This window comes from Hipposideros armiger, unplaced genomic scaffold (genome assembly GCF_001890085.2).
Source record: "Hipposideros armiger isolate ML-2016 unplaced genomic scaffold, ASM189008v1 scaffold_305, whole genome shotgun sequence".
NCBI classification, from domain to species: domain Eukaryota; kingdom Metazoa; phylum Chordata; class Mammalia; order Chiroptera; family Hipposideridae; genus Hipposideros; species Hipposideros armiger.
Genome location: NW_017731655.1, coordinates 1,618,654 through 1,634,166, shown reverse-complemented (window position 1 = coordinate 1,634,166; position 15,513 = coordinate 1,618,654). Strand labels below are relative to the sequence as shown.

General features: G+C 36.2%; 1 protein-coding gene across 1 annotated transcript in view; it reads right to left on the bottom strand.

Moving 5' to 3' along the window:
* Positions 1-15,513, bottom strand: part of DGKB (diacylglycerol kinase beta) — a gene marked incomplete at its 3' end in the record, with an annotated part of 506,452 nt that overhangs the window by 326,272 nt on the left and 164,667 nt on the right. The window contains exon 5 of the mRNA XM_019659894.1: positions 9,632-9,785. Within this exon, the coding sequence (XP_019515439.1) occupies positions 9,632-9,785 (154 nt within the window). The remainder of the gene's footprint in view (positions 1-9,631; positions 9,786-15,513) is intronic.

Here is a 15,513-nt window from a genome sequence, read left to right as displayed (position 1 = left end):
TGTCAAATTGAACGTTGCCTACTGTTATCATACTCTTCAAGCACATGATTTTCATTTTACTAAAATCTAGATACTCCATTTCTGGAAACAATAACCTGAAAAATTTTGTTCTAATAGCTACTTTTAATTCCAGTCTCAAGGTTCAATTATTAGCAAATAAGTTTGGGGTACTTGTCAATCACTGCCTCTGCCAGTTTTGTTTTCCAAACACTTGCATTTTAGATACTGAAAACATTAGCATTATCTCCCATTTCCCTTCATCTATTAAAATGAAATATTCAAAATTAAAAACATGAGTTACATGTCTAAATTTCTAAGGCACTAAATCACTGGCAATTTGGATTTTCTATTTTTTTTTTAAAATACGGATTCAATCTGCAGACATTTATCAGGCTTATGAAGCAATTTGTCACATAGCCTAATCCTACTTCCCAAATCCATTTTAATAGTTATGATGAGTAGCATAGATAATCAAGAGCACAAACAGTTGTTTGGCATTATTATATATTTCATGATTTTTACACTTCCAACTATGTTTGTCTTAAGGTAGTGTTAGAATTATTGTTTTGTGCTTATACAAACTGGCAACAAAATGAGATAGATTGGGTTGCCAATCAACAAGGAATGTAAAGTAGGCTGTGATTCCTCTAAGCGAGGAGGGGCAGCGGGATACAGTCACTGACAAGAGACCAATGTCAGCAAAGTCCTTCTAAGAACTTACACTGAGTTGCATGTTTGGACATTGGCAAAACCCCAAACAAACAATTACAAGGAACAGGGTTTGAAGCACAGGTCTCTGGGGTACTGTTCTAGAGCCACTTCTGTGAAGGAGAAATAAGCACAACACTTCCAGCTGTGTCCCAACAACATTGAACACAATGGCCTTATTGGACCCTATAAGTTTATTTTAGAGACAAGAGGTGAAAAGTCAGAGAGCAAAGTAAACTGCTGATGGTCACATAACAATCTGAGGAATCAAGGGCTAAAGGCAGGTCACCTAATTTCAAGCTGTAGGCACTTTTCAAAAGCAGTTAAAATAAGATCTGTCCACATCAGTCCTGTCTAACACAGTATTTTCCATATATATATATATATATATATTGCTGTCAATATAGTAGTATAAGCCACAAATGGCTGTTGAGCACATGAAATGAGGCTGGTGTGCATGAAAACTGAATTTTTGCTTACTTTTCAACTAATTTCAATTTAAATTAAATAGCTACATTGGGCGAGTGGCTGCCAGATTAGACAATGCAGACGACATAATGTCTGCAGGTAGAGAACTGAAAGTTGGTTGAATTGCTCTCAGTTCTTTAAATATACTTAAGTATGGGGGTTGTGGGGGAGAGAAACACATGTTAGATTAGGTTATGATACCAAAATTTCTACTTTTGTCACATAAAGAAATTTCTTTGTTATAAAGAAATTGCATAATACTCCTTAAATTTTACTGTACTCTTTCAGAATATATGACATCTTGGGGTGGAGGAGGGGGACTACATTGAATTTGGCCATTATCCTATGTCTGCAAACTAAAACTCTGGAAAATATCCTGCTTAATGAATAATGGTAATAGCCGGCATGCATTGAATGCTTATAACGCACCTAATACCTTATGTTTTTTAGTCCCACAATACCCAGTAAGATAGATGCACTTTTCTCCATTTACATTTGGCCAAACAGAGACAAAGACAAGTAATGCAGCCACAATTCAAAGGGCAGTCTGAGTTGGGATTTCATGCTTTGAGGATAATTCCATGGGGTGAGGGAGAGGAAAATAAATCAGAGGAAATCTGTCTTCTGCCTCTCAATAAATGACCTTTTGTTTTAGGAGTCTGGTTTCCAAGACACTTAAGAGTGCATACATTGATTATTTCATAAACCTTTGGAAGGAAATTAGAAATCCTAGCCATGTCTGCGAGCTCCGAATGTTCATCTTACGTTCAGACCATTCCTTGGGCCACTATAAGACATGTTTGTGAGAAACATGTGTACATGTGTGCCTGCATGTGTAAACAAACACATACATGCATACATGTTTACCAAAATTTTACCAGCATTTTCTTACAGAGATATGGATTATGAATGATTTCCTTTTTGCTTATCTGCTTTTTCTAATGGGTATAAAACTAGCATGCCTTTACAAACATAAAACCAAATAAATATTAAGGACCTTTCATTGTTAGTCATGTAAAACCACGTTCTAGGCATTGGGGATAAAGCATTGAACAAAGCAGTTGAAAAGTCCCATTTTCACAAGGCTTTCATTCTAGTGGATCAAAGCAAATGCTCAATACCACTGCATATTTTCTGGCTATTACGAGGCATTTTTAGAGCATATCAAAAACTAAATAATGTTATGATTGCTTTGGAACGCTGCAAGATACTGAATATCATATTTACCTGTATTGGCATCTCAAAAACTGTAAAAAATATTTGCGAACATCACAGTGCAACAATCTTAAGATAACACTATCATGTAATATGTAGTTATTAAGATGTAACTGAAACTACAAAAAAACCTTTATTCTGGGTGAATAAATCTAATAGCAAAGATGGAAAATTTGAACACCACAATTTTATTTAGAATATTCAGAAAGAATAATAAACCTGTGTAATTAAGTCCAATATATTCAAATTGATTTAATAATTAAAAGCAAGGTTATAGGGAAACTTTTCCTTAACTGACAGTAATTTTATCATGAATGGGTACTTGAAGTTATGGAGTTATCTCTGGTTTCAGTGAAGGGTTTTCACAATAGAAGAATTATTGGAGTAAAATAATTTGTGGATTACTATTAATAATTATTAGAAGTGTGGATTTGGTACTATGGAGGCATAAGAAATGTAATGGTTGATACATAATAAATAAATGCTAATTTGCCAATGGATAGAAATTCTATTATCTTTATTTCAAGAGCATTTATATGTAGGTATGTAAGCTGCACAGACTGTATAGAATCATTATTAACAACAGTAAAATTGCATCAACATTAATAAAAGTGCAAATATTTTTGAAAAGCCTACTATGTGCAAATAATCTTTCTGTTTCATAGTCACATAAGCCTTTACTCTGTTCAGTTTGTGTTTCTCAGGAAATTGTCTGCCCTTTTTAGCATTGTGAAAACTGAAGTAGATTATTAGACACAAAAGACCTATAAAGCTACCTACAGTAAAAAAGCACACACACACACACACACACACACACACACACACACACACACACACATTTTTAATATCCTCAAGATAGTCCTGATAAGAGTTCTGTGTAGTTTCTTCTCAGCACAATTAATGAAGTGTGTCTTTTGGCAAGAACATTCAGTAAAGTCACTTGGCAAAAGAATGTTTTCCCAAAGGTTCAAGTACTTCATTTTCATTGTGCAATTTTCTGTTCTTAATTTGATTAACTTCCTTATGGACAAAAAGGAATTGTTTCTCCTTTTCTACCTAAAAACCGTACTTGTGACTCTCTGATTGCATAGAACACATGAAAAAAGCTATATTCCACTAATAATATTATAGCTTAACAGCACAAATCAATTAACCATGGCAACATGGGCTAGGCAGTGAAAAGGGACCACAGAAAAAGTACCTAATCTTTTTCAGAGATAGCTGTTACTTTTTTTCATTCGTAAGTATCTCTGGATGCTTTCAGACCTTCAGCCTCAATCCCCTTCATGATAGCCTCCACACCACTGGCAGTGTGATTCTTTTCTGGCTTAAAACCTTGTAATGGCTTTCCAATTTCTTCTGGATACAATTCAAAACTTAGCACGACAGACAAAACTCTTTACCATATGGCCTTGGCTACCTCTCTTCCATCTTTTCCAGCCATTCCCCTCCAGTAATTTGATCTACTGCAGCCCAACTGAGCCAAGGCATAGACTCAGATCCCTCAGTGATCCCAGTAACTCTACCGTCTTTCGTCCTCTTAAGGCCATCGGGACTCTGATCCCGCCAGGACTCCTCCGGCAAACCCACCTCCAGGCTGTGTCCAATAGTTCCAAGGTCCTGACTACCATCTGTTCTGGGATCCTCAGATATGATCTTTGTATGACCCTTATCTCAGTTTTATTCAGTCGTGAGAAGCCCAGGATTCACAGTCACCCTGAGCTTCAACCTGTGCCGTCTGCCTGTGTGACTCATTTTCCCCAGTAGCACTGGCATGCTATACATTTTTACTTACTTATTAGTCTTGCTCTCCCCACAGACTGTAAATCTCTATGAGGTGGGGAGAGTTCCATTTTGCTCACGGATGTTTCCCCAGAACTTTGCATAGTATGTGGCACATTATAAGTGTTCGATAAATATTTTTGAATGAGTAAATACTGAATGTCTTACATTTTGTGTATTATGCTTCGATGAGACGTGTTGTTTATACTCGAATAGAAATGTGCACGTTACTTTTTCACCTTGCAACACCCTTCCCATCCTGTCCCAACCTGTATTTGCCCCTTCCTCTACTTAACCTGGATAATTTCAATTTATGGTTAACATCTCAGTCACATGATCCTGATAAATAGATCGTAGCATTTATTTCATTGTAATGTACTTGATCACCTGTTTTCTGTCTTTTGCTTGGTTCTCGAGGATCCTCAGCTTTCCTACAGAACACCTTGCACATAAAGTGTATAAAAAAAGGATGGTTGGATGCACAAAGTAACGAATTAATAAAATGAATAATTAAATGGAAAAACAGGTCAACTTGCTACATGATCTGATTTAAAGAGTGTTAGGAAAATCTTTCCTCTTTCTGCCTTGTAAGGCAACTAATAAGAAATAATAACAAAACTCTCTTACACCGACACGTGATGAACAAAGACCATTTACTATTATATTACAGAGTCAATGTTTTGGACATTGTGGAGCCCAATAGGAATATACAGTATGAGTATCTGAACCAGTTAATAAGTCATATTATATTCTCTTTTAATTACTATATTCTTAGACAAAGTATGGTACTAATAACTACTATTAATTGTTATCCTATACAAATGAAAGATAATTTAGTTAAAGGTAGCTCATTCCAGGAGTTTTTGCTGAGTTGGCATATGTGGGAGTTGGGAGTGGGTTGAGGGGCAAGGATGAACCAGAGGTAGATGGTGTGGCCTTTACAAGGGTCCCATGCTTGCGTCCCAGTTGCATACCCATTTTATCGGTCACTGAATCCTAGCATGGATCATTGCATGTGCTACTGAATTACAGTGAAGCATTAGCTGAGGCTTGAAGAAGTCAGGTTTTGTGATGAGATAAGGGCAGAGGAAACATCATGCAGGAAAATACAGAGTTCTGAGTAAGCAGAGCATGTTTAAGTCACAGGCAATAATTGGATATGAAAAGGGTCTGGAGTACATGGGGCAATGAGACAGAGAGCATTTTGGACTATAGGCAGACTCTGTAAGCTGCATGGCATTGGGCTTAATGCTATGGAACTCAGCTTTTATCATCTTCTTAATGGCATTTTCCAGGCCCTGTGGTCTCATTAAGGGTACTTCAGAAGGGCTGTCTTGGGGAGGCCGGTTAGCTCAGGTGGTTAGAGTGCAATGCTCATAACACCAAGGTTGCCGGTTCGATCCCCACATGGGCCACTGAGCAGCTCCCTCCAAAACTAGATAGAAACAACTGCTTGACTTGGAGCTGATGGCTTCTGGAAAAACATACAGTTCCCCAATAAAAAAAAACGGGGTGTTTTAAATGGAGGGGCAAAGGCAGAGTGACTAAGACTCTCTGTGTTCATATGTCCCTTGCAACCCCCTCCCCAAAGAAACTCTGCTTTAATTGGCTTTAAATATCAAGGATTTAAATTCTCTTGGAAAATAAAAGTTTGAAAAAAAAAAAAAACATTCCACGAGGTGATAGGGAAGGCCTGAAACTTGGAAACCCAAGAGTAAAATAATAAAGCTTCTGTGTTAGAAAGAACATTTTGGAGATGAGAAGCCAGGGCCTATTGGGAACCATGCTAATTGAAGCCTATAATACAAGCAATGATGGATCAAACTGACACTGGGAGAATGTTTCAGAAGAAGAAGTTATCATGAGTAATAGGAAGCGTTTTGTAATTAACTAGACATGAGCCAGTGGAGGGTAGGAAAAGTCCAAGGTTTTAGAGTTGGAAAACTGATAGATACACAGGTTCCATTCACCAAGAGAGAAGATAGGGAGAGAAACAGGTATGGGTGGAATATAATTATTTGACTTTCAGACACACCTAGTTTGACTCCTTATGGGACATCCAAGGGAGATCTCCATTTGGAATATAGCTAATATATATTCTGTGGGCTGAAGAAAAAGTTCTGGGGATAATTGAGGCAGGTTTGTACTATGTGAATAAATGTCAGCTGTTGAGAATGAGGGGGGAAGATTTGAGTAAACTAAAAAAAGGTTTGAAGAGCTTAACCAAATTGATCAGCAGAAAATATCAAGAATAAATACATATTACAATAGATTTTTGTTTTTAAACTGAAGGGGTATCAAGGCCATGTTAATATTGGGTGTTAGGAACTTGTAGTGGCAGCAATCTGCAGTTTTATGAAATTTCTCTTTGGTCACACTCAGTGTTCAAGTTGTAGGAACTGAGTTATGAGATCATAATTGATTCATATTTAAGAGTTTACGAGCCACTTGCAGAAATACAAAGGTTCCAACTGCTTGAACAATTCTGTAAACAGAGAAGTTCAAATGATATATTTTAGGGATGAAGATTAAATAAGTTGATCACCGGACTAGCAAAGAGGTAAGGAATAAAGGAAATTGTGTTTACAATGAAGCCCAGAGGTTATGAGAAAGTTGGAAAGATAGTGCATTAGGGATATCTCTAAAAATTAAAAGTCCAACATGGGGATAGTAGAAGTAATCATCTTACATTTAACTAGGTGATAAGAACCACTTATATTGCAACAAAATGTTCCAAAAAATAAATAATCCACTATACAAAATGCCAGATGGGTCATTAGGTATCTTACAAGCTCAACAAAACACAACTACACACACAACCTTCACACTCATTCATAATTATTTTAAATTTTTTTACTCCACAAAAACTAATTTTCTTTTTTACTCTTACCATAGCTCCTTCATTTATGTTTTAAAACATGGACGCCAAGCTTTAAAAAGGAATCACAGTTTAATGTATTATTGCTGCATGAGGGTTACACAGCTTCTCTTGCAGTTCCTTTCAAGTAGGTCTGTGACTGTCCCAAATGAAGTACAAGCTGTTAGTCCTTATTTTTTTTTTCCATTTTGAAACCTCATTTGATTTCTATCCCTTATAAATTTGGCATCTGCTATGTAGTACTTACTATGTGCTATTTGATAAAAAGGGTGTGAGATTCAAATTTCTGGCAACACTGCCTAAGTAATTTATGTTCTCTATCCTGTCTGACACAATTACTCAGACAACATATCAAAGAATGTTCTCCCTTCTCCTTTCCCCAAAACCCAAAGACAGTATTGCTTCACGTAAAGTTAAATAAGGAACAACATTTGTATTTTATTCAGTCTAAGGTATGTGCAATCTATTGAAAGCACGAAATGGAGAAGTGGGAAGTGTTCATTTCTAGATCAAAGTCAGCTATTGTCCCATTTTAAAACGCCCAGCACTGAACAGTGGTAAGCTCTGATACCAGTAAGCTCTATCCACACTCTAGAGACAGACCAAATAGAGCTCATTCAGAAAAAAACAGCAAATGCGGTGAGGCCTCTCAATTCACAATAGGGAGGGAGTTATTTTAGGAACTAAAACTATTTTATGCGTAGTTAAAGATTAGGATAAATGCATTAATTGTTATATAACTTGAAGGGATCAAAATATATCATGTGGAAAACGTACACTTGTTTTACAAAAGCCTGGGCCAACATGTGGTGGCTGTAGGAAAAATACTTTATTTCATTAACATAAGTGGAGGATGCACAGTATACGAGTTAATAGTGTACACTCGTCATCCGATTGCCCAACTTTTCGTTGTGGCTGAACCACCTATGTCTTAATTATAGGTTTTAAAATTCTTATTAATGAATGTGCCAGTTTTTAAACTTCTCCGCATCTCTTTACCCACACTTCGATAATGCTAAGGCTAGGAGTCTCTGATCTGGCCCAGCTGGGATTCCCCAGGCTCTTTTCAGGGGATTGTAAGATCAAAATACTTTCAATGACGATTCTGAGATATCATTTGCTTTTTTCACCCTCATTCTTTCATGAGTATACAGTGGCATTTCCAAGAGGCTATATGACACATGATATGTAAACACAGACGCAGGTATGATTATTCAGCTGTCTTCTATGAAGCCAGACATTAAAGACACTGTAACAATGTGAAACTATGCCACTCTTCTCAATATATTTTGAAATAGTCACTTTTCACAAAGATATGCTATTTTTGCTAACATGTAATGGGTTGCTCATTGTTATTCTTAGAAGATCTCATTTTTAATATGGTAAATAGCAATAGATATCACCCACATAAACAAAAGCTCTTTGGGGTCCTCAATAATTTTTCAGGTCCCAAAAGACCGTTGAGATCAAAGCGTTAGAGAAATGCTTCTATAGACTACATTTCTCCATGGTCAGCTAGGAATCTGTGAGGTTCACAGGGCGCACGACAGAGACGTTAGAAGGAAGGAAAGGCAAGGGACTGGGTCCCGCTCATCCACCTGCACTTCCTATTAGATCTCTCCAGAATTTCACCCTCACACCATGTAGTTCCAGTAGCAATAAGCTCTAGTCTCCACACCAAGAAAGGCCCAGCGAGCTCCCATTACAGGGTTCTGCACAGACCATGGTGATACTTCTAAGAGGTCTGACATCAGGTCTATAGGTCCCTCCTTGAGCTCCTGAGTTATCAAAACCAGTCAGGAAGTATTCCCATCACAGAGGTCTGAGGGCAAGATCCGCCAGACAACACCCTCCCCTCAGAACTCTGCATCTCAGCTCAAAGAGTTCCTTCCTTCAAGCTTCTGGGTTTTGATTCCTCCACCCTAGGGCGGCATGTGTTTCTGCTTCTGCATTACCTCAGTGTCCATCTTTGCTTTATCAACTCTACAACACTGTTCAACCAGTTTCCTATGTTACATTCTCTAGATTTACATTGTGAGATTTCGGTTTTCCTGGCTGGATGGTGAGTGATACAATTAACAACAGGTATTAATGTATTAGACAGCTCTAAAAAGCTACACATAATGAAAGAACTAATCATCTCTATGGTGACAAAAATTTAAGTAGCTAAGAGAAAAATCAAAACTCTTTTCTGAACTTATAATATAAAACTGTGGAAGTATGTTAGTAATTTGCACAATTGTTATTAAATATTATGTTTTCTAGACATAACTGCTTGGTGACTACATTTTTATATATACCTTTGATGAAAGTATCTCTTGAAATTATTACCTAAACATAGACTTCTAAGACGGTGAATGACAACAGATGGATAAAGATAAGGCATATTTCCTATAATGTTTAGCATTTATTATTTTGGAGACATTTTAAATACTTTGCACAACTTAGTATGAAAGTATAAATCCTGCAACAAAGGTAAATGTTAAGCAAACCATCTCTTCTGTTATAGAGAACTTATGTTGATTTCCACTTTGAGGTTTTTACTGTATATAAATAGTTAAGGGAAATAATGAAACTTACCACCTGAAAGGAGAGCAGGCTTATTTTTTACCATTGGACTAGAGTGAGGAAACCTGTTGCTAAATGACATGAAAAGGTGTGCTGTGAAGTCATCGGGAAGCTCAGCTTCCAGGAATGTCTTCATAAATAGCTTGAAACCTTCAAAATCTATTGTCTGAAAAAAAAATTAAATATATATTTTAAGACTCAGCCAGTGTTAAGATTTTATGCTATGTCCAAAATCAATTAGTAATAGAAATGATCTGATTTTTATATCCAAGTCTACAAAAGGCAATTAATTCATTAATAGATTGGGCAGTCCTACGCTAACGTTGGTGATTAGATGCATACGTTTTACCTGTGGTGGTGTAGCAGGAAAAGCAGGAGCTTTCCATCAGACACATTTCTATTTCCACAGTATTTATATTATCTTTATAAATTTACTCTTTAAAACTTAGCTTCCTCCTCTATAAGTTGACAATAATATCCTCAATCCCACAGAGTTGTAATGACTAAATCAAGCCATTAAAGTGAACATAACATGCAGGGTCATAAATACTCCAATAGAAAGAAATTTCTCTCACCTCCTTTCCCTGTTTTTAATGGTGAGTACTGTTTTCAACAGTTGGGAAAAAAATGGTTAACATGAAAGTTTCACCCTAACACCAAGATCAATAGATATAAAATTCCAAAGTGAAATTTAAAACTTCCTCTGGGGCCGGGCCGAATGGCTCAGTTGGTTAAGAGCTCACTCAAGAGTTTGAGCTCTGAGCAACAGCGGTTTGATGCCCGGCCGAGCTGAGCTGCCGCTGAGTGGCCAAAAGGTGGCAGGATAGCTCAGCTAAAAAAAAAATAATAATAAAATAATAAAACTTCCTCTGCAGACTTTCAAAGAAACTTATTTCAAGATCCTTGCTCACTCACTGCAGGGCTATAAAAGAGTAGACATGTCTTTGGAGAGAACCATTGCTGCATTGAGAGTCTCCCTGTCCAGTTGGAGAAAGGGTAATGGAAGCCACGTTCTATTATCAGGTTAATAAGAGGGTTTCACAGGAGCTACTCAGAGAACTTGCTTTCTCCAAGGAGGAAGACAGTGGGCCAGGAGCTGATTCTCACCTGGGAAATTGGGGGCAAAGGCAAGTAAGTGGTATTGTGTTAGGCTTGGCCAACACTCTCCATGACTATAGGGACAAGGAAGCAGAACTAGAGGTAGACCCCATGGAAGAGAAGGCCAGTGACGTTGTGCTGGGTTCTAATTCAGTAGGCCATTTGAAGCAACCAAGAGCCCACAAAGAAGAAGCTGGACAAAGCCACATCTATCCAGATCAAGAGAAGACAATAGGTCTCATGGGAAGCCACTGAAGAGCATGTTTTTTCCCCTTATCCAGTTTAAGGTAAATGAGATGACACTAAAAATAGGGTAAAAATAAAATTTGGCAGAGTGATGCTTTTAATTTTGTTCAAATCCCTGGCAGATGAGACTAAAAGCAATTCCATTAAGCTGATATTTTAGATAGAAAAAGTCTATTTTTTGCTATACAATAATATTGGGGTAAGGTGGTAGATAGTGACTGATTATATTATTGTATTATTTTGAATAAACCAGTAATGGAATATGACTTACAAGGATATCATTAAAGAAAGTAAATTTTATTGATCAGATCACACGCCAATTAAGTGTACATGCTATGCATGCTTTTGTATCTAATTTAATCTCAAGCCAATAAAAAAAACAACAAAGCCAAAAGCTTTACTTTGTCTATTAATTGTCCCAAGACTCTGCCTACACATTAATGTAACATTTTTAGTTTAGTTTACTCTGCTTTGCTTACTCATTCGCAGAAGGGCACTTCAGGCATTTACATTTGTGGCAATAAAAAGACTTCATTTCCTTCCATATTTAACAAATCACCACTATCACAGATTATTGTAAATTCTACTAGTGGATGGAACCACATAACTAAAAACTTGAAATAATATAAAAATACAAGAACAGTCTCAAATAACAGAAGTACTTTCAAAAAGTAATGTGCCCCAATGAAAGAAGCCAAGGTTTCAAAATATGCAGATGAGGCCAGCAGCCAGGGCACTGTGCACAAAAACGTTTTCTTGAGCAGGGGCTCCTATTCTGACCAATATGGCTCCTTTGAGATGGCCTACTGAAAGAGTAGTCTGCTTTCAGTGGTATGAGTGACCAATTCTGAGAGATAACCGTCAACATGCACAAAAACCCATGGGAAGCCAGGAGTTCATTTTATTGCACAGTTAATAAGAAGTTTGTATAATGAACATATCTATAGGCACTGTGGTTAGAAGCAAGGTTGCTTATATTTGCTCTTCCTTCTGTACCCTAAGCCATTTGTAGTCAGCATTGTGTTGGTAACAACAGATGTTAGGAGCAGAGTTTTGAAGTCAGACTATTACCTGGATCAACTCTCGGCTCTAACACCTTCACGTTGTATGATGGTCAGCCGTGTATGGGACCTCTCTTAATAAGAAATACCCCTTCGTACTTTTTTTTCAGTTATCAGGAAAACTTTCTGAACTTTCTCAAGTGTTGCAGCTCTACCTTGATCAGCAAGCAAAAACTAGCTTAGTTTTATTCTCTGACAGCTCTAAGCCTTAATTTTCTCCATATAAAAATCAACCATTTAAGTTTGCTTCTTAAATGTAATAACAAATTGATATAAATCGATACAAAGTATACCCAACGTGCGTTGGACACATAGTACAAAAATAAAATTAAATAAATAAAAGGAATACATAAAAGGAAGTAATGGTTTGTGGTTAGATTTCTTTTTATGATCTTAATTCTCCCTTTTTTGTTTTTGTTTTGCTGTTCCAGGAAACTGGAAAACTCACTGCATTTTCCCAAATTAAACCTGAAGTGTTTTTTTTTTTTTTGTATCTTAGATATTTTGCTGTAATTGTTCGGTATCAGGTAATATCGGCCAATTACTGCTTTCAGAAAGCAAGCATTTAAAAACAGATTATCTACTTTAAAAAGTAAAAGCTTATTACAGACAAAAGAATGAAATAAAAATGCCCTCATTCTTAGATGATTTCTCTTCGATGATGTCATCCTATTTCTTACTGAAGTTTTACTGATGATGTAAACTTCTTTCTTCAAAATCTTTACAGGGTCGATGGGAACAAATTTCCCTTCTCATACATTTCCTGTCATTATACACAACTTACAATGTTGCAAAACCCAACTTCTTTAAAGTAAAAAATATTAGCTGTTTCAGTGTGTCTGATGCATTAAAGAATTATTCTACAATGCCTTTCCTGGTTAACCCATCTCATTCTTTTCTTATTAGTAAAATATTTTCAAATCTCTTGTAAAATTGTATGTTGTCCAAAATATCAAACATTTCTGTAAGTGGACAGATATGGTCCTCAATCTATAGATTTTCCTTATCTAATGATTTAGTAGACCATTTCTAAATTTAGGTATTGTATTTTTTACTGTCATGTAGCAGCATTAGAATTGCTTTTGAAGATCGTGACCTTCAAATAAAATGAGATCATTTATATGTATATCAATGGAAACACTAATAAAAACATTTGGGTCACACTTAATTGAACGGGCTGTAAGCTCAGAGACACCCACACCAAACAATGTTTAAATTTTCGAAAACTGCTTTTTATTCTTTTTTTTTTTTTCCCATAAGGAGCATCCACTGTCTATTTAGGGAGATATAGAGAATCTGTAAAGAATATAGGCTGATGAAGCTGCTCAGATGTTGCTGCCAAATTGGCACCAATTCAAAACACATTTCTATATGCCTTTCATTATGATATCTGACCATCTGGACCCTTTGTGTTTAAATCCCTGTTAATACTAAAGAAATAACACTAGTACTCATCCAAGTAGAATTAAAGTGAATGAAAATAAATGTCGTCATTCTATCACTAATTTATTTTGGCAGTTTCAGGATGGAGATTTTTTCATATTCAGCAAATGTTCACTGTGCCCCCACTTGGCACTGGGTTCTGCTCCAGGTGTTGAGATAAAGATGTTACTGGAACATGCAAAAACCTTTCCATGAGGGGCTTATCTTCTAAAGAAGGATACAACAAAATAACAAAATAAATCAGTTAAATGTACAATGTCTGATTGTACTGTGTTGGAAGAAAAATAAAGAAGACAAAGATTTATATATTTGGGAGGGGCGTTCTTGCTGTTTTAAATCTGATGCCCAGGAAAGGAGAACCTGTTCTCTGAATAAAGATTTACAGGAGGTGAGGGAGAGTGCTTTGCACATATTTGGAGAAAGAACATTCCAGATAAACAAAACAGGTAGTGCAAATGCCCTGAGGTATAAAGATGCTCCTGTTTTAGAGGAATTTCTATCAGAGTCAGTGAGGAGGAGCAGCAGGCTGGAGCAGGAGTGAGGGGGGACTAGAGCAGTAGGAGATAAGGTCAAAGGTATGACCTTTGGTGGTGTGTGGCCTGGGGCAGATCCTGAAGGATATTAGACCATTAGTCGAGTTATGGCTTTAATGTAGAGTGACAAGAACAGTCATTGGAGGGTTTGCAGCAGGATATCACATAGCTCAAAGTACTTATTAATTAGCTGTGTATACAAGTTTGTTAGAAAATGTGAAAACTGAACGTGAACTATGTTGTCAGATAAAAAGGAGTGTTATCATGGTCATATGGTCCAGTTAATTAATAAATGGTCTTTAAAAGACAAAATGAGTCACTGAATGATTATAGATTACATAACTAACTAAAATCATGAACAAAGAATTGACTTTTAACTCATTTATCAAGTTTCCATTGCCTGCCTACTATGTGCACAATACTATGTTAGCTACTGGGCAAAAAAACTCCGATCATATGAGGCAGGCAATAACGTAACTCAGCCAGAGGCTTTTTTTCATCATTTTAATTTTTATTTTTAATGTACATTATTAATTAATTTTCAAATAAATAATAATGTAAAGGCCATTGAACCAAAGCATATAAACTAATATGTAGCATGGCTAACTTTCTGAGATTTCCTTTTTAATTTTTAAATACCTTCAGAAAAAAATTGCCTTTTCAAATGTCTTGTGTCTTTTGCATATCTTGTACTGCCATTGATTGTTCATTACTTGACATATCAGGGAGCTACTTAACAGGCCCCTAAAATTACCATGGGGAAACTTCCTCTATAGAAAAAGAGGGAAACCTGCAATTTTAAAAAATTACTTTTGGCAAATGAAAAATTTTCCCACATCAGAGGCACATAATCCATAATTGTAGCTTTACTTAAGACTGACAATTATTAATGCTCACTAGACAGAAAATTAGAAATTTATTTTTTAGTAAAAGGTGGTAAATAGCAAGAATAACAAACAGTGCTACTCTAAGTTATTGTAGCGCATAATTACAAAATGCAAATAATGGATTGGAAGAATTTTAAGCAGAATGGTTTAATCATGATTTTCAGTATATCTTGTAATGAAGGTCTATCTCCAACTAAGTTTTATACTTCAGTTGCCATCCATTTTAATCTAGATGAAATTGTTTTGTCTATTTTTCAATGGTGTCACCAGGGACAAATGTGAGCTATTACTGAACCACACATATAAATATTCTAACGTTCTTTTGTCCTCAAAAATAAAGCCCAATAAAAATTTCTTGAACTATGCATACATCATTTGCATTAATATTGTCAGTTCTTAATTACTGCTTACTTGTGCATTCACCTTTAAAGAAAATTTTAAATGGAGTCTTATAATGCAGGTATGCGTGCACACAGGTTTACCAGTCTCTCTTCTTTTTCCCTGCTAGATTATAAGATCCAACATGACTTTACCTCATACGGTGTTTAACATGGTGTCTTTTACATTATAGAGTCTCATTATATATTTGACATATGGACACTGGAATAGCAAAAATAGCAAAATTT